Source organism: Rhinoderma darwinii, chromosome 1 (genome assembly GCF_050947455.1).
Source record: "Rhinoderma darwinii isolate aRhiDar2 chromosome 1, aRhiDar2.hap1, whole genome shotgun sequence".
Taxonomy (NCBI): Eukaryota; Metazoa; Chordata; class Amphibia; order Anura; family Rhinodermatidae; genus Rhinoderma; species Rhinoderma darwinii.
The window spans coordinates 602,333,680-602,354,159 of NC_134687.1; the positions used below are offsets into that span (position 1 = coordinate 602,333,680).

General features: G+C 44.9%; 1 protein-coding gene across 2 annotated transcripts in view; it reads right to left on the bottom strand.

Moving 5' to 3' along the window:
- The window catches only part of ST8SIA5 (ST8 alpha-N-acetyl-neuraminide alpha-2,8-sialyltransferase 5), a 129,569-nt gene that overhangs the window by 85,482 nt on the left and 23,607 nt on the right, over positions 1-20,480 (bottom strand). Inside the window, exon 2 of one of the 2 annotated variants that reach the window (XM_075840643.1) lies at positions 8,604-8,711. The exons of the other annotated variant lie outside the window; for it this stretch is intronic. Coding sequence (XP_075696758.1) covers positions 8,604-8,711 — 108 coding nt within the window. The remainder of the gene's footprint in view (positions 1-8,603; positions 8,712-20,480) is intronic. 2 annotated transcript variants of the gene reach the window in all.

The window sequence follows — 20,480 nt, forward strand, 5'->3', positions numbered from 1 at the left end:
CAAGTCGTACCGCTAAAGCCATAACCTGGTCTAGGGAGTCAGAAGAGGGATAACTAACTAGCAGATCTTTCAGGGCGTTCGACAGACCCAACCTAAACTGGCACCTTAAGGCAGGGTCATTCCACCGAGAAGCTACGCACCACTTCCTAAAGTCAGAGCAATACTCCTCAACAGGTCTCTTACCCTGACGTAAGGTCACCAGCTGACTCTCGGCAAAAGCAGTCTTGTCAGTCTCGTCATAGATGAGTCCGAGAGCAGAAAATAAAAGATTAACGGAGGAAAGTTCAGGGGCGTCAGGAGCCAAGGAGAAGGCCCATTCTTGGGGCCCTTCCTGGAGCCGGGACATAATTATACCCACCCGCTGGCTCTCAGAACCTGAGGAGTGGGGATTTAAACGAAAATAGAGCCTACAACTCTCCCGAAAGGAGAGAAAAGTCTTCCGGTCCCCTGAGAACCGGTCGGTCAACTTGAGGTGGGGTTCAAGAGGTGAGGTGAGGGGGACTACCATGGTAGCATCAGGCTGGTTGACCCTCTGAGCCAGGGCCTGGACCTGTAGGGAGAGACCCTGCATTTGCTGAACCAGGGTCTCAAGGGGGTCCATAGTGGTATCAGGGACCAGGGTAGACTAGGTATGGGCTTGTGATTATGTAATGACGGGGGTGGGGAGACAGACAAGTGAGACCTAATCTACCCACCACTCAGTCCCTGCATACTTGCAACGACCCGCCCTAGGCGACGGGGTACAACTGGGCGACGGTCCCTATGCTCAATAAGTGCACGACAGACAAACAGACAAGGGTACACAGAGCTAGAGGGAGAAAGGGGCAGTTGCCCACGGCAACACCGAGAGCAACAAGAGAAGTGAACAAGCCGAGTCAAACCAGGAGAGTATGAGGTGCCAAACGCAGAGCAGAAGAGTAGTAAACAAGCCGAGTCAAACCAGGAGTGTACGAGGTACCAAACGCAGAGCAGGAGAGTAGTCAGCAAGCCGGGGTCAATATGAAGCAAGGACAATGGTTCAAGAAGCTGCAGCAGGGCCAGGAAACCAAACGAGAAGAATCACAAGCAAAGGAGGAACAGGAAAGGCAGGTATAAATAGACAGAGGGCGGGAGCTAGCTCCATCTGGCCAGGCTGTGATAGGTTCTCCCACTCCTAAGCCTGCCACCCTGAGTGGTGGAAGATGGAGTCAGTCTCACAGACATAGAAGCAGGTGCAGACTGATTATCTATGGGCGTTAACCCCGAAGCTGTGCCTGGCAGATCCTTTACATTGTACATATGGAACAGTATTATAGTAGTTATATTCTTGTACATATGGAGCAGTATTATAGTAGTTATATTCTTGTACATAGGGACAATATTATAGTAGTTATATTCTTGTACATAGGAGGCAGTATTATAGTAGTTATATTCTTGTACATAAGAGGTAGTATTATAGTAGTTATATTCTTGTACATAGGAGCAGTATGATAGTAGTTATCTTCTTGTACATAGGGGCAGTATTATAGTAGTTATATTCTTGTACATAGGGGGCAGTATTATAGTAGTTATATTCTTGTACACAGGAGCAGTATTATAGTAGTTATATTCTTGTATATAGGAGCAGTATTATAGTAGTTATATTCTTGTATACAGATGCAGTATTATAGTAGTTATATTCTTGTATATAGGGATAGTATTATAGTAGTTATATTCTTGTACATAGAGGGCAGTATTATAGTAGTTATATTCTTGTATATAGGGGCAGTATTATAGTAGTTATATTCTTGTACATAGGAGGCAGTATTATAGTAGTTATATTCTTGTACATAGCTGACAGTATTATAGTAGTTATATTCTTGAACATAGGGGGCAGTATTATAGTAGTTATATTGTTGTACATAGGGGGCAGTATTATAGTCATATTCATGTTAATATAGACAGCAAGGTAGTATGAATTCCACTTTTGGATTAAACTTTTGCAATGTACAGTGAGTTTGCTTGCTGACTTTTTTTGTTTCATAATTAGTATTAGATCCAAACAACATGGGGGTATTAAGTTTTTTTTCTTATCATCACCCCCTTCTGGATTGAATAAAAAAGATTTGGGAAAGAAACTAGGGGCGCCAATGTTAGTCTAAATTACTGGATTATTTGAAATATTAATACGGAGTTACAAATTAAAACATGGAAGGGAGTACTGTATTATTACTGGTAGCGGGCACAATAACAAGCTGAGGTGTTCATCTCACTTGTCTAGGTGTTTGGATGACATAAGGAGCAGCTGTGATACATTTTCTCTCCCTATTATTAGACACAGTAAAACCCACCCGGGATTGTCTCCAACTCGGTGTGATGAGAAGTCAAAGGGGAACTGATGGGGGATGGGCAGCTGGCAAAAGGGTAGGTTAGAAGGCACCACAGTGCTGAATTTTGCTATGTAATGGAACAATGCGGTCCTTTAAACAAAACAATTTATAGATGCTGAATGGCTCTTAATGCATGATAAGAACCAAATTTCAGATGTCTCCTATATTTTCCTTCCGCATTCACCCCTCTGTAAGGGTAAGAAAGAGACAACCACCTCTGGTACTACAAAACGGCATAAAGGCCCCTCACTATTTTTAGAACTTAAACTCAGACGCCTTACGTATGTATACACTAAACAGTATAAAAGTATTTTTAGACTGCCTGCTACAAAAATGAGCGCCAACTGACGATACAACATGTCGATCGGCGCTGGCTAGCTCCATTCACAAGGAGCAACGCTCGTTAATGTATGAGAACGAGTGATCGTTAATCCCTAGAGTTTGCTCGTTCATTGGCTGATTGTTGCCCTGTTCAAACAGGGAATGGTCGGCAATGAGCGTAAGTATGAGCACTCATTTGCCTGATCATTTAAAAGGGCCATTACCCATCTCTACTGGTTGGGTGCTCCTCCCCTGCTTCAAGCCACTGGCTGTCAGGCCGAAGCAAACGACTACTTGGTTTACTATTCCTTTAACCAGCAGTGTCTTCCTACTTTCAGCCGCTGGCCACATTGGATTGCTGCAGCATCAAGCGTCCTCTAATGACATCAGGTCTGGCAGTCTATTTAAAGTGTTATCCTGCCAGACATCCCAAGAATTATTCTTCTGAACTATTACTTGTGTTGATCCTGACGCTGACTCTGACCTTAGGCTTGTCTTGGATCATACCTTTATGATCGAAATTTGTCACCTAGTACTTGTAGGTTAACCTTCTGTTTTTGACCGCTAGTCCATCTTCTAATCTTGGCTTGTTTTATCCTGATCGCTCTTCTGGTGACGACAAAATGACCTGGACAGGTCATCGGCCCTCACATTCTTGTCAGTGGGACGGTAGTGGAGCACAAATTGGAAACAGGTGAAGAACAGCGACCACCTGGCTTGACAAGTATTTAGTCATTGAGCGGACTGAAGGTAGGTGAGGTTCTTTTGTCGGTGTAGATCAGGATGCGGTGAGCTGCGCCCTCTAGAAGATGTCTCCACTCCTCCAGAGCCAATTTGATAGCCAGTAGCTCCCAATCCCCAATAGAGTAATTGCGCTCTGCAGAAGAAAAAAGTCTCGAGTAGTAGCCACATACTACTGCCTTTCCTTTGGAGTTCCTCTGGAACAGAATTTCACCTGCAAAAACAGAAGAAGCGTTCACCTTCAATGAAAACTGCAAAGATACGTCAGGGTGATGGAGGATCGAGGCTGAAGTGAAGGCTTTTTTGAGACTAATAAATGCGGATTCTGCCTCTGGAGTCCACACCTTGGTGTTCACACCCTTCTTGGTAAGGGTAGAGATGGGAGCTGTCAGTGATGAGAAGTTTGGGATAAACTGCCGGTAGAAATTGGCGAATTCCAGGAAACGCTGTATGGACCTCAGGACTTGAGGACGTGGCCACTCCAGGACAGCTCTCACTTTCACAGGATCCATCTTGAGACCTTGATCCGAGATGATGTAGCCCAGGATGGGCAGAGAACTCTTCTCAAAGACGCACTTCTCCAGCTTGGCATATAAACGATTCTTCCTTAATCGTAGTAGAACTTGATGGACATGCCTCCGATGAGTCGTCGGATCTGGGGAGAAAATCAAAATATCATCGAGATAAACTACAACAAAGATATAGAGGAGATCTCAGAAGAAAACAAATTCCTGGAAGACCGTGGGAGTGTTACAAGTCCGAATGGCATCACCAGGTATTTGTAGTGCCCGTCTCGAGTATTGAACGCGGTCTTTCACTCATCCCCTTGACGGATTTGGATAAAATTATAAGCCCCACGCAAGTCTAGTTTAGAAAAAATTCTGGCTCCTCGTATATGGTCAAACAGTTCAGATATAAGTGGCAACGGGTATTTGTTCTTGACCGTGATCTGGTTGAGACCACGGTAGTCAATGCAGGGTCTAAGGGATCTGGCTTTCTTTTTAACCCCTTAAGGACACGGCCACTTTTGGCCTTGAGGACAGAACTATTTTTTTATATTTCCCTCTTTGCATCCCGACGCTCATAACTCTTTTATTTTTTCTACGATGTAGTGGTATGACACTTTGTTTTTTGCGGGAGGAGTTGTACTTTATGTAGGTACCATTTTTTGGTACGAATACATTATCGTTTAATTTCTATAAATTTTTATTTTGACAAAAATACAGAAAAAAAGCAGTTCCGCTGCAGTTTTAATATTTTATTTTTACACCATACACCGATCATCATAAATAATGTTATACATTTGTTGTACAGGTTGTTACAGTCGTGGTGATACCAAATATGTCTATATTATTTCATGTTTTGTGACTTATATTTTAAAAAGTTTATTTATTATAAAAAAATGTGTGTTTCTGTGTATTTTTTTTACTTTTTATTTATCATAAATTTTTTTTTTACATTAATTTAACTTTTTGATTTCGATTTTTTAACTGTAATGTACTGGCATAGATCTATATGGGGGGGCAGTCCCGCCAATGACTGAGGCAGAGGAGGCTGGACAGGATGAATCTGCAACTGACAACGACCGAGGCATTTGCAGCCCCATTGGAGAACCTCTCCAGAACTCCAGTCCAGGACTGGGGCATGCAGTCTAAGCCAAGTCAGGCCCAGCAGGACAGGATTGATGGCCTTGGGCAAAACAAGGAAAGAAATTAGTTCAGAATGAAGGACTCCAACCTGGAGATTTAACGGCTTGGTTTTAGAAACGATCGAATCAGGCAGAGGCAGTCCATTCACTGAGGCAACAGCCAAAGATGTCTCCAGGGGAACTGTGGGCAACTGGAGATGATCCACTAGCTCCTTTTGGATGAAGTTTGCCGCGGACACAGAGTCTAGATAGGCAGAAACCCAATGCGTCCTCTCGCCGGATACTAGGGTCACAGGAATAGTCAACTTGGAACAGAAGGCTTTATTTGGTACCGTTCCACCTAGGCTTGTCTCTCTAACCAATCCTAGGCACTGGGGTCTCTCTGGCCTCTGGGGACAAAGATGCAAAATATGGTCTCCCAGACCGCAATACAGACAAAGTCCAGAAGTGTGTCTGCGTTGTCACTTCTGGGTAGACAATTTGACACGGTTCATCTGCATAGGATCCTCTGGTGGGACAACTGAAGAGGATGGTAAGGATTGCTGGAAAGTAGAATCTAGCCTAGGAAATCCTCTCTCCCGGAAAACCTCTTGAGAACACTCCCGGATCCTCATGTCAAACCGGGTGGCAAGTAGGATGAGATCGTCCAGGGTAGATGGCAGATGCGAGCGGCCAGCTCGTCTTTAATCCCCGAAGACAGTCCCGGACAGAATGTGGCCACCAAAGCCTCGTTGTTCCAGATTGATTCAGCAGCCAGGGTACGGAACTGAATGGCATGGAGAGGTCTCCCTGGTGTAGGGTCATCAGGGATGCAGCAGCTGAAAAAACTCTCCCAGGTTCCTCAAAGATCGAGCCGAAAGTCCGTAAGAAGCACTGCAAGTCACGAGTCTCTGGTCCCCGATGTTCCCACAGTGGATTAGCCAATGCAAGGGCTTTGCCAGTAAGGAGAGAGATGATGAAGGCGATCCTGACGTCATCAGAAGAGAAGGTCCTGGCATGTAGTCTGAAGTGGATCTCGCACTGATTCAGAAATCCCCTGCAGGTCCTCGGGACTTCGTCATAGCGTGGAGGTAGCGGCAAGAGGCACAGGGGATCGTCACTGGTACAGACAGGAAGTGTAGCAGGAGAAACAGCAGGAATGGGTGCGGTGACGGCTGTGGTTGGAGAAATCAGCCGATGGGCAATGGTGTCCACCGACAGGAGGAGTTGGTCTTGCCGTGACTGGAGGTCTTGCATCACAGCCAGCATGGCTTGTGTCGTCAAGGTCTCAGGTTGACCAGCGGGGTCCATGGCCTGAGCGTACTGTCACGGTTTGTGGGTATGTGGACCCACTAGGCCGCACCGCCGTAGCGGGGAGGCAGCTGGCCAAACAACAGAGCACCCCAGTAATACAAAGTCCAGCACTAGGGCACCTGAATAGTCCAGACAGTGGCTGCAGCTCTTGCACGGATGGAGGTGGGTGCAGCAGATTACGCCAGACGTGGCGGATAACAGCAGGTGCTGCAGGTTGCGCCCGATGTGGCGAATCACACTGGACGTGGAAAATGACACTGTACGTGGCAGATGACACAGGACGTGGCGGATGACACCAGACGTGGCAAACGACAGCAGGTGCAGTAGACACGACTCCAACACTATTAGGCACAGGAACAAGAACACAGCACGGGATACAGGAACAGGTAACAGGGCACGGGTAACAATTGGAATGGGAACACACTAAGGGACCATTTGCAAGACAGACTTGGGAAACACTAACAACGCTCAGGCAAGGATCAGAAGGGCAGAGACCTTCTTATAGTCCAGGAAATCATGTGAGTTGATGATGATGATGATGATGTTTGTTTTCATGTGCGTGCGCTAACCATTTTAGAACTGGCACGAGGGTGCGCGTGCGCCCTACGGGACACATCGGACCGGACCGAAAGTGAGCTCTGGTGTCTCCTAGGAAGGAGATGGGGACCAGTGCTCACTGATCCATGGCTGCGGGCGTCGGGATGTGAGTAAACCCGACGGCTAGCGGCCATGGAAGCTACAAATACTACCTCCTATGTACATGAATATAACTACTATAATTCTACCCCCTATGTACATGAATATAACTACTATAATACTACCTCCTATGTACACAAATATAACTACTATAAAACTGCCACCTATATACAAGAATATAACTACTATAATACTGTCCCCTACGTACAAGAATATAACTACTATAATACTGCCCCTTATGTACAAGAATATAACTACTATAATACTGCCCCTATGTACAAGAATATAACTACTATAACACTGCCTCCTATGTACAAGAATATAACTACTATAACACTGCCTCCTATGTACAAGAATATAACTACTATAATACTGCCCCCTATGTACAAAAATATAACTACTATAATACTGCCTCTATATACAAAAATATATCTACTATAATACTGCCTCCTATGTACAGGAATATAACTACAATAACACTGATCCATGGCTGCGGGCGTCGGGATGTGAGTAAACCCGACGGCTAGCGGCCATGGAAGCTACAAATACTACCTCCTATGTACATGAATATAACTACTATAATTCTACCCCCTATGTACAAGAATATAACTACTATAAAACTGCCCCCTATGTACAAGAATATAACTACTATAATGCTGCCTCCTATGTACAAGAATATAACTAATATAATACTGCCCCCTATGTACAAGAATATAAATACTATTATACTGCCCCCTATGTACAAGAATATAACTACTATAATACTGCACCTTATGTATATGAATATAACAACTATAATACTGCCCCCTATGTACAAGAATATAACTACTATAATACTACCACCTATGTACAAGAATATAACTACTATAATACTGCTCCATATGTACAAGAACTGCCCTTAGGTACAATAATATAACTACAATTCTGCCCCCCAATGGATTAGAGTAGTGACCTGTATGATTCGGAAACTTTATGTCTGACTGGAATTGCTCTTTAAGGCGAAATTCTCACGAACGTGTGCATTTTGCGTGCGCAAAAAACGCAGCGTTTTTTGTGCGTTGCAGTTCCGTGTGTCATAAGTGTTTGGTGCGTGGCTGCGTGATTTTCGTGCATATGGCATCGTTATGACACTCTGTTTTTAAGTTTAGAAACAGAAATGATGGATGTGCTTTTATTTTTTCCTTAATTTCTTGAACAACTGTTGCGCGAATCACTCGCAGCACACGGAAGTGCGTCCGTGTGCTGTGCGCGATTTTCACGCACCCATTGACTTCAATGGGTGCGTGATGCGCGAAAAACGCTCAAGTATAGGACATGTCGTGAGTTTATGCAGCGGACACACGCTGCATGAAAATCACGGACGCTCTGAACGGCCCCATTGAGTTACATAGGTCCGTGCGACGTGCTTGATTTACACACACATATCACGGACGTGAACTACACTCGTGTAAATAAGGCCTAAGTTGTATGTGAGTGTTGTATATTCATACGCAGGGTCTTAGGAGCAGCCATCTGTCATATTTTGCTGTGTATTGTCATTCCGTGTAAGTCTGTACCTGCCGCCTGCGTCACTGCCCGTCTTCACTGCTCCGTCATCCGTGAAATTAAAGATCCCCGTCCAATTCCCCAACTCCTCTCCGTTCTGCCAGCTAAACTGCAGTTCTCTAGTGAGAAAAGGAAGCAGTTTACTTTGTGTACCCGTATTCTCCTGTCCAGTAAAAAATCAGTACATTGAATTTTACCAAGTATTTAACCATTCCAGCACCACTGCAAGGACAACCCCATCATTGTAAACAAACCGCTGCAAGAATGCGACAGTTTAATATGTTCCAATTTGATTGCTGACAGTCAATTTAAGATCAATTTACCAGAAAACATTATATTTCCAGTAAATAGAAGTATTCCTCAAGTTCTATTCACATGGTGTTTGGTTATATCTCGGATAGTACCCATATGGCTGCCATTAAAGGAGTTGTCCCCCGGCCAACAGATGATTTTGCTGGGGGGGGGGGGCCTCAGCTGGCCTGACATTTTCCATGCATGACCACTGCAGGGCAAATGTTATTTTACACGGCGGCCATTCAGACATGGACGACTCGCGTCCGTTAGAGCACGTCTCTCCATTCTGGCTCATAGAGTCCCCTGGCCCTTCTCTATGACATTCATATGCCCTAATAGAGACAGCTCCTTTAAGTTCCACGTGGAGGGTTATTCAGCTTTCCCATACTACTGAACACCAATTCTGCTTGGTTATGTACTCATAAATACTCTCTTCTGTACAATTAGGCAGATTTACAATTCAGGGGCCTGGGAAAGATCTGTGGAAATCTCTGTGCAGAGAGGGACTTAGTGCCTAAAAACCCTCCTCAGAGCAGTTCAGGAAAAAAAAAATTGCAGTTAAAGGCTGCAATTCTTTCTGCCACCACTAGGGAGGGCACACTGCATATGAATTTATTATTGAGTTCAATAAGTGCCGTAAAAATCTCTGTGCGGTGAGCTCCCCCTCGTGGCACCTTCTGGAAGGCAGAATTTTATTAAGCTACACTATGGATGTGAGAAGGGAACCAGGGGATTTGGAGCTCATTATCTAAGAACCGAGAACCGGCCTATACAAGAGTTCTGAACCTATTTATTAAATACAATTTAATTATAGGTACACGTTTCTGCCAGAAGTCATCACTAACCCCTGCCCCATCTTTACCTATTAGATAATATTATAATTACAATAAAGGTTTTTAGTGTTAACCACCAAAGCACCATAGACCTCAAGGGATATTAGATATTAACCCATAACCACTATGTATAATGTACACCAATATTGACCCCTTCTTCACCTTGAAGCGTCAAAGGTACTAGGTATCACCCGCTGAACTACTCTAGACCACCAGAAATATTATAGGAATGCTATCACTAACTCCAAAACCACCCCATGTAAAAGTGTCTGATATAATTTAGCAAAGTATTTATATTCAGCTCCATATAATCTGTTGTGGGAACCAACGCAATTGGAAACCCCCTTCAAAAATCCGGCGTTTGTCCCTGCTGTGAATACTGAAATGGAAGCCATAGTGTGGTCAATAGCTTCACCAGACCCAGATATAACTAAGAAACTCCTGAATAAAATTTGTAGGAGCTTGACAGAAAAAATCTTTCTATGCATATTAAATTCCTCAATGTTCATGGAAGCCTTGTAAAGCATGCCACCATTAGAAAGGTGTTATCCTGTAAATATGCATATATTGTTGCACAACCTTAAATAGAATGACAGACGACAGAGATCAGTAAGGTGTAAGCACACATAAAGAATGTGGTAAAAAAAAACAAAAAAAATGCAATGCAAATCGAATATAAATTGTCGGATAAATATAACTGTATGCTGCCCAAAAGATTCTCTTTTATTTCAAATGGTTTCCTATCTTAGTAACAAGGGTGGGGCAATGAGAACCTACCATTTATTTAAAAGGCTATGTCCGCAATTTTTTTTTTCAACTGTCCCAATGCATCTAAAAGGAAAAATGAAGCAACTCTACAAATAAAGTTGATTAAAACATTTCCCACTGTTTTATGCCTACAGGTCCTATACAGACCTATGTGTCTCCATGGTAACAGACAACAAACAAACCTTATGTAGTCTGATCCTGCAGTGATGCGCTCTTCCATCTTTCCTCCACTTCTTGCTAATATACAATAGGTAGGCTGGTAAGAAATAGGGGACAGATGGAAAAGGAGAATGATTGCAGGATCTGACTACATAGGGTTTGTTTGTTGTCTGGAGATGTAGAGGTCTGCATAGGAGCTGTAGACATAAGAAAGACATTTTTTCATGAAGACGGTTTGCAAAATTGCTTTATTATTCAATGTAGATTTATTGGAGCATTAAGTGTTTTGGGAGGAAATTATAATTTTCAGCATAAACATGATAGAAATGTTATCCCCCATTCCATCCACAGTGGTACAGATATTTTGTCATCTGGGGATCCTTAAAGGGGGAATGGAAGTGGGGCAATATGATCTTTTTGTACTCTTTAAAGAATTCTTGAAGAATAAGAGGGCTAAGTAAATATATAAATATCCCGGAGGTACCACATATTTGGTGGTGTGACAAAAGCTAACTGGGGACAGCAAAATTTATTTAACATAAATGAGACTGTGTTGGTCCCATGTAGTGAGTGTAAAATATTTGAGGGTATTCTAAGAGATGAACTACAACAGTATATAGCGGAGAATAGTCTAATAACTGTTAACCAGCATGAATTTATGAAAAACAGGTCATGCTTAACCAACATGCTCGGTTTCTATGAGGAGGTAAGTGCAAATCTGGATGTTGGTCATGCGGCTTATGTGATATATTTGGATTTTGCAAAAGCATTTGATACTGTTCCAAACAACATTCTTGTTCTGAAGATACAGACACAGGGACTCGGGGGACCATGTATGAATGTGGGTAACGAATTGGTTAAGGGACAGAAAATAAAGAGTTGTTATAAATGGAACTTACTCAGCCGGATATTCCTTGACGATAGCCAGACTTTGGTACCTGGAAGATACAGAGGTGGCTCTCTTCTCTTAGCATCTGCTTTTCGCTTCATGCGATCGACTGCCTGCAGAATAGAGGACCGGGTTTTCTGCCAGACCTGTAGAAAATCTCCAAATGCAGAGTCAGCTGCGGGTACCAGAGATGTAGCTGGAACAGGAAGAGGAATTTGTGGATGTTGGCCGTAGACAATGTAGAATGATGTGGAGGTGGTGGACTCACTTGTGTGGTTGTTGTATGAGAACTCGGCCCATGGAAGAATCTGTACCCAATCATCATGGAGATGAAGTGGCAGAGATAATTCTCCATGATTTTGCTAATCCTCTCAACTTGGCCATTAGACTGGGAATGATAGGCTGAAGAAAAGTCCAACTTCACATCTAGGAGTTTACAGAGGGCTCTCCAGAATTTAGAGGTGAACTGAACCCCCCGATCAGACACAATATGAAGAGGCAAACCAAACAGAAGATGTGTTGGATGAAGAGATTCACCAGTTGAGGAGCAGAAGGTAGGCCGGTTAGCAGAATAAAATGAGCCATCTTCGAGAACCGGTCCACCACCACCCAGACCGTATTGCATCCTGCTTAGGAAAGAAGGTCAGTGACAAAGTACATTGCTGTATGTTGCCAGGGAGCATTGGGCACAGGCAGATGTTGGAGCAGACAGGCAGGCTTGGAGTGAGCAACTTTGTTGGAAGCACACTCAGTGTAGGACGAGACAAAGTCCACAATATCTTTGGGCAGCGTGGGTCACCAGAAATTACGGTCAATCAGATCTCTGGTTTTATAAGCACCCGCGTGCCCATGCAGTTCGGCGCTGTGCCCCCAGCGAAGGATTCTCCTCCTGTCTGCCAACCACACAAAAGACATCCCCGGAGGTCTTTTTGGATGAAGTTTGCTGCGTACCCGGAGTCCAGATATGCAGAGACCCGGTGCGTCTTTTCACCAGACACTATGGTCATGGGAATGGACATTTTTGAGTAGAACTTTCTATCTAACACCGTTCCACCTAGGGTTGTCACTCCAATCAATCCTAGGCATTGGAGTTTCTCTTGCTTCTAAGGGCACAAACGCACAAAATACGGCCGCAATACAGACAAAGTCCTGAAGTGCATCTGCGGTGTTTCTCCTGGGCAGACAGTTTGAGCCGGTCCACTTGCATAGGCTCCTCTGGAGGGACAACTGGTGATGCCAACAGGGATTGCTGGAAGATAGGAGCCAGCTTAGGGAATCTTCTCCCCCGACGAACCTCTTGGGATCGCTCCCGGATCCTCATGTCAATCCGGGTGGCTAGAAGTATGAGGTCATCCAGGGTAGATGGAAGAACACGAGCGTCAAGCGCATCTTTAATTTTAGGAGACAGTCCCTGTCAGAATGTAGCCACCAAGTCCTCGTTGTTCCTCGACAGCTCTGCCGCCAGTGTGCAGAACTGAATGGCGTACTCGCCAGATTCCTCAAATACCGTTCGAAAAGTCTGTAAGAAACACTGGAAGTTACAGGTCTCTGGGCCCTGACGTTCCCAGATAGGGTTTGCCCATGCCTGGGCCCTGCCAGTAAGGAGTGAGACTATAAATGCAATCCTTGCGCCATCAGTAGACTGAAGTGGCATGTGGATCTGGCACTGGTTCAGAAATACCCTGCAGGTCCTCGTGTCTCCGTCATAGCGAGGAGGTAGTGGCAGCAAGAATCAGAATTCAGCACTGGTTCTGACAGGAGGTGCAGCAGGAGGAACAGGAACGGATGCTGAGATGACTGCAGCTTGTGCATACAGCCGAAGTGTAATGGCGTTTACCGCCTGGAGGAGTTGGTCTTGTCGAAATTGGCAGACTAGCATATCCACCTGTATAGCTTGTGATGTCGTCACGGTCCATGGCCTGAGCGTACTGTCACGATCTGTGGGTATGTGCACCCAATGGGCCGTACCGCTGTAGCGTGATAGCAGCTGGCCAAACAGTATACCAAGTCAATGTCTATATAGTCCAAGCACAAGTGTACCTGTAGCAGTTCAGACAGTAGTAACAACTAGGCTAAGATGGGACCTTGGCAGCAGACACCAGGCGTGGTGTAACACAGCAGGTGTGACCGATGGCACAACACAACTCCAACTTTCTAAGGCACAGGAACAATGGTAGTCCAAGTAGTCCAGGGTGATCCTGGGTTAACATCCTACGGGACACAGCAGAACGGAGCGCTCACAGATCCATGGCTGCGGCCGTCGGGGGGTGAGTAATCCCGATAGTCCATGTCCGTGGACGCTACAGATAGCTTACAGGTGAATCCTGCGACCCGCTGTTACTGAACCCCTCAGGGGACCCCCAGGTCCGCGGGACTGACGGATTCAGTGAATAGCACTAGATACAGCTGCTCCGTAGAGAGAATACAGATCAGCTGTATCTAGAAAAGTTAAATTAATTTTTAATAAAAAGTATTTGTAAAGCTGCACCAAACACAAGGATACACCTTTTTATTTAAAAAATAAATAAATAATAATTTGCCTTTCAAAAGTGTCCATAGCCTTTAACTTATTGGACCTGCGTCTTTTTTCAACCTATGTATCTATGAGTGGATGGTGGCCTACCGATTGTCCCCTGGAGGTAGATGTAGGGGAAAAGTATGATTTCAACATGTCTGATCCTTTCTTTTAAATTATTTTATTATTTCAGGGGCTAAGCTGCTGCAAGACAGTCAGATAGCAGCTTAGTCCCCTCTCCCTTTGGAAATAAACATGCCCACTCAGCTGAGCCAAGTGCACATATATGAGGAAGTCAGTGAACTACTCTCTAATGTGTATTTGCCAGCTAAAGATCCTAAAACGAACCTATGTAACATGGAGAACATGTGCCAAACCTCTTCTTGTGCAGAACTTCCTGTAGTCGCTTCAGTACATGAAAAGCCTCAAAGTTAATCACCCCAGCCAAATTGTGAACATTCAGTCCTTGTACCAAGTGCTGTATTGACACCTGCGTTAGGTCTCATGCACACGGCTTCTGTATTTTGTTCCCCCTCAATGTACTCCAATGGTGCCAATGAAAACTACAACTTGTACTGCCAAAAAAAACAAAAAACCTCATACAGCTACAGTACTCCGAAAGAAAAATAAAAAATGTATGGCTCTCGGAATGGGATGACATAAAAACAAATTATTTTCAATAAAAAGTATTTTTATTGTACAAAAGTAGTAAAACACAATAAAAACAATATATAATTGTAACAACCTATAGAATAAAATGTTAAAATGTCATTTATACTGCACAGTGAGTGGTGTAAAAACAAAACGAAAACAAGTTATACAGTATATTTTTATGTACCCCAACATTGTGGCATTAAAAATATAACGCATCCCGCAAAAAAAAAAAAGCCCTCTTATGGCTACATCAACGGAAAAATTATACAGTTATGGCTCTTGGAATGTGGTGATGAAAAAAAAAAATAGCCTCATCCTGAAGACACACAAATGGGGTTAAAGGGGATGTCTCCATGGGTCCAGCTGATGGCAAACAACTTAATTCGCCTGGAAAGCCGCGACTAGTCAGTAATGTAGCATTATTGAAGGCCAATACGATTCAGAAAGGGCGACTTGGGCTGGAAACCACCCTCTTTGATGTCCCTATGGGTATGTTCACACGGCTTATTTACGGACGTAATTCGGGCGTTTTACGCCTCGATTTACGTCCGAAAATGCGGCTCGATAGCGTCGGCAAACATCTGGCCATTGAAAGCAATGGGTTTTACGTTGGCCTATTCCCACGAGGCGTAAATTTACGCGTCGCTGTCAAAAGACGGCGCGTAAATAGACGCCCGCATCAAAGAAGTGCCTGTCACTTCTTCAGACGTAAATGGAGCCGTTTTCCATTGACTCCATGGAAAAACAGCTCCATTTACGTCCGTAATTGACGCAGCGAAAAGCACCTCAACATGCCATGACGGCTGAAATTACGGAGCTGTTTTCTCCTGAAAACAGCCCCGTAATTTCAGCCATAACGGACGCTGCCATGTGAACATACCCTAAGCCTTAATAGGACACATGGACAGGAGTTGTCTTCTCGAGACAAGCCCCTTAACCGGTTTCCGACCGCCGGCTGTATATAAACGTCCGGCGGTTGGGGTCCTTAAAACCCGTGCCATAGCGGATATATGGTGCCGGTTTTAGCTGGCTGCCCGAGCGTTCAGGCAGCTGAATGTGAGGTTCTCGGCAGTCAGTGACTGTCAGGGAACCTGAGGAGAAGAGAGAAGCAGCATCCGTTGCTTCTATCTTCTTAGATAATTTCTGCACAGCGCTCAATGTGTATAGAATAGAGGCAGTGGCAGCTTGATCACATGAACCCGGGATGCCGTTAGTGCCAGGCTGCTGCTGGGTCTAACTAGACCTAGCCCAGCCCTGTTAGTGACAATAGTCACTATAAGAGGGCTGTTTTCTTGTTACAATGGAAAAATAAGGTTGAAAAGAAAAATAAATCCCCCAAAGGTCTTTTTCTGACCTTTGAGGGACAGACCATAATAGTAAAATAAAAGTAAAATAAATTGCAACAAAACTAAATAATAAATACACATAAAATAGCTGCACCAAAAAAAACATTCCCCCCGCCAATCATTTTCGTAACGCTAGCCCTGAACTATTTAACCTAAAATAGACATGTAATATATCAAAATTTACAGTAGACAATGACGATCACAAATAAAAGGTCTATTTTAGGGTAAAACTATATTATTACCAGAATTTTTTGGGAAACTTTAAGCCTAGAAATTCTAAAATAGCAAAAAATGTGTATAAAAATGATTAAAAAAAAGAAATCTGCATTGTCTACGGAAAAAACATTGCAAAAATCACATCGCTAGCGCAACAAATAAAAAAGTTATAGCCGTTTAACTAACGCTTGCTAAAAATGGCTAAACGGGGTCTGGACCTGAAGGCTCAAAATAGCCCGGTCCTGAACCGGTTAAAGTGATTTAAGAACTATACACATGTATTGCCTAACGTTGGGCACCGCCTGAATATTTGATTGAAGTCCAACAGACGGGGTCGAGGGATCCCCATTCGGGAAATAGGTATAGGTTTCAGAGGTGGGAGCGGCATCTATCAGACATTTTTGGCATACCCTGTGAATATCCCATAAATGTCTGTCATGATACAACCCCTGAGGCCCCCATAATGTGCTAGGTTGACCACCATTGTACTAGAGGGAGGTCCTGACTAAGGGTCTTCCACTCTAACAAATGTCTAATGGTATATATTAGACGCAATTGTAAAATTATCTTGATCTTTGAGTCCTGGGGGCTGCTGAGGTTCCCGTCATGACGTAATTACAAGTGACATCCACTTCAAATTCCGATTTCTGGGCCAAGAATTAAGAAGATCATTTCGTCAAAAAGTTGAAATGTCGGATTTTGAAAGCTCTACCAAAAGGAAACAAATGTCCCTTTCATAGGAACACAGTGTGGAGAAGCGAAGCTTTGTGTGAAGAGTCTTGAAAGAGAAAGACAAGTGACTGACATATTCTATGATTTTTTAAATTATTTCCAGATTTCGGGCTCCATGCCTGGAACTTCCTAAACACAACCGCATATAGAATGAAGCTAATTATATGCTCAGATCCCGTCTGTAAATCACATGCCAGAGAGCAAGCTGGTAATTTACTTGGAAAAAAACGCTGAATGTGCGAAACCTCAGCATCTGATGTCTCCGGGATCACAAAATATAGAACGTGTGTTCGATTTCTTTAGAAAGTAATGATGAAATTGTGAGGAAAAATGTGGGGATCTTCATCATTGTTATGGGACAATTAAATGTCTAGTGTGTGTTAGCAAATATAGTACAAACAGGTGGGGCTTCTCTTTAGGAGAGCAGGCCATTTAGCAAAAATTTAAATGTGGCCCCCTGGTGGTAACGGCATGGAGAAACAGATGTCTAGACTAAGTTTAGAGCTGCTTGGTAAACAACAGGGCCACATTTATAAAAGGGAATGTATCATCAGAAAATAACATATTATTTAAATCTGATTTTTATTATATATGTTTTATTAAAAAATGTTGTTGGTGCTTTTTTGTTGTTGTTACTAGCCACATAAAAAACCCTGTAATTTCACAGTATTCACACTGACTAATAAAGTTGTAATGGTGGGGGGGGGTAGGGAAACGGACAAGTGAGCCCTAATCTACCCGCCACTCTGTCCCTGCCTACTTGCAACGACCCGCCCTAGACGACGGGGTACAACTGGGCGGCGGTCCCTGCGCTCAGTAAGTGCATGACAAACACGACAAACAAACAAGGGAACACAAGCAAGGGAAATGGGCAGTTGCTCGCGGAAACACCGTGAGCAACAGAGTAGTGAACGAGCCGAGTCAAGCCAGGAGAGTGCGAGGTACAAAGCGAAAAGCAGAAGAGTAGTCGGTAAGCCAGGGTCTGTATGGAGCAGGATCAAAAAGTAGCAGGAGCTGTAGCTGGGCCAGGAAACCTCAAGGAAAGAATTCACAAGCACAGATGGACAGGAAGAGCAGGCTTAAATAGACCGAGGGCGGGAGCTAGCTGAGTCTGGCCAGGTTGCGATAGGCTCTCCCACTCCTAAGCCTGCCAGCCTGAGTGGAGGAAGCTGGTGTCTGTCTCAGGGATGTACACTCAGGTGTTGACTGATTAATTCTGGGAGTTAACCCTGAAGCAGTGCCTGGCAGATCCTTTACAGTACCCCCCCTTTTATGAGGGGCCACCGGACCCTTTCTAAGTGGACCTGGCTTACTGGGGAAACGCAGGTGGAACCTCCTGACCAATACCCCAGCGTGAACATCCCGGGCGGGTACCCAAGTCCTCTCCTCGGGCCCGTATCCTCTCCAATGGACCAGGTACTGGAGGGAGCCTTGGACCATCTTGCTGTCCACGATCCTGGCCACCTCAAATTCCACCCCCTCAGGGGTGAGGACGGGAACAGGAGGTTTCCTCGAGGGGGCCAAGGACGGGGAGCAGCGTTTCAGGAGGGAGGCATGAAACACGTTGTGTATACGAAAAGACGGGGGTAACTCCAGCCGGAAAGAGACAGGACTGAGGACCTCAATGACCTTATACGGCCCAATAAACCGGGGAGCAAACTTTTTGGACGGAACCTTGAGACGCAAGTTCCTGGATGACAACCACACCAGATCCCCGACCACAAACAGGGGGTTAGCAGAACGTCTTCTATCGGCCTGAGCCTTCTGTATGCTCTGGGACGCCTCTAGGTTCTTCTGAACCTGGGCCCAGACTGTGCACAGATCCCGATGAACGACCTCCACCTCGGGATTGTTGGAACAACCAGGTGAAACGGAGGAGAACCGTGGATTAAACCCAAAATTACAGAAAAAGGGAGAGACCCCTGACGAGTTACTGACCCGGTTATTAAGGGAAAATTCGGCGAGGGGAATGAAAGAAACCCAATCAAATTGACAGTCAGAGACAAAACATCTTAAGTATTGTTCTAGAGACTGATTAGTCCTCTCCGTTTGGCCATTGGTTTCAGGATGGAAGGCAGAGGAGAAGGACAGATCAATCCCCAACTTATTACAGAAGGCTCTCCAAAACAATGAAACAAATTGTACCCCTCTGTCAGAAACAATATTGACGGGGACCCCATGGAGACGCAGGATGTGTTTGATAAACAAGGTAGCCAACGTCTTGGCGTTGGGTAGTTTCTTGAGGGGCACAAAGTGGCACATTTTACTGAAGCGGTCTACCACCACCCACACCACCGACTTGCCTTGGGATGGAGGCAAATCGGTGATAAAATCCATGGAGATATGTGTCCAAGGTCTCTGGGGAATGGGCAACGAACGCAGTAAGCCCGCTGGTCGGGACCTGGGAGTCTTGGACCTGGCACAAACCTCACAGGCGGCGACGTAGGCCTTAACGTCTTTAGGCAAACCAGGCCACCAATAATTTCTGGTAATGAGGTGTTTGGTACCCAGGATGCCTGGATGGCCAGATAGTGCGGAGTCGTGATTTTCCCTAAGTACCCTTAGCCGGAATTGCAGGGGAACAAACAGCTTGTTCTCAGGAAGGTTCCCAGGAGCTGAACCTTGATCAGCAGCAATTTCAGAGACTAAATCGGACTCGATAGAGGAAATGACTATACCTGGAGGCAAAATACAAACAGGATCTTCCTCCGAAGGAGGGCTGGCCATGAAGCTACGCGACAGTGCATCCGCCTTAATATTTTTAGACCCGGCCCTATAGGTAACCAAAAAATTGAATCTGGTAAAAAACAACGCCCATCGAGCTTGTCTCGGGTTTAGCCTCCGGGCAGATTCTAGGAAAACCAGATTCTTGTGGTCGGTAAGGACCGTTACCTGGTGCCTAGCCCCCTCCAGGAAGTGGCGCCACTCTTCAAATGCCCATTTAATGGCTAAAAGTTCGCGGTTGCCAATATCATAGTTACACTCCGTGGGCGAAAACTTCCTAGAAAAGTAAGCACAGGGGCGGAGATGGGTGAGGGAGCTGGTACCCTGGGACAAGACGGCCCCCACTCCCACCTCGGACGCGTCAACCTCCACAATAAATGGCTCCCTTTGGTTGGGCTGAACCAGCACGGGGGCCGAGATAAAGCACTTCTTGAGGGTCTCAAAAGCCTGGACGGCCTCAGGGGGCCAATGGAGGACATCAGCACCCTTGCGAGTGAGGTCCGTAAGAGGCTTAGCGACGACCGAGAAGTTAGCAATAAATCTCCTGTAATAGTTAGCGAACCCCAAAAAACACTGTAGCGCTTTCAGGGAGGCAGGTTGGACCCATTCAGCCACAGCCTGAACCTTGGCAGGGTCCATGCGGAATTCATGAGGAGTGAGGATTTGACCTAAAAATGGTATCTCCTGTACCCCAAATACACATTTTTCGATTTTGGCAAACAGTTTGTTTTCTCGAAGGACCTGGAGCACTTTCCTGA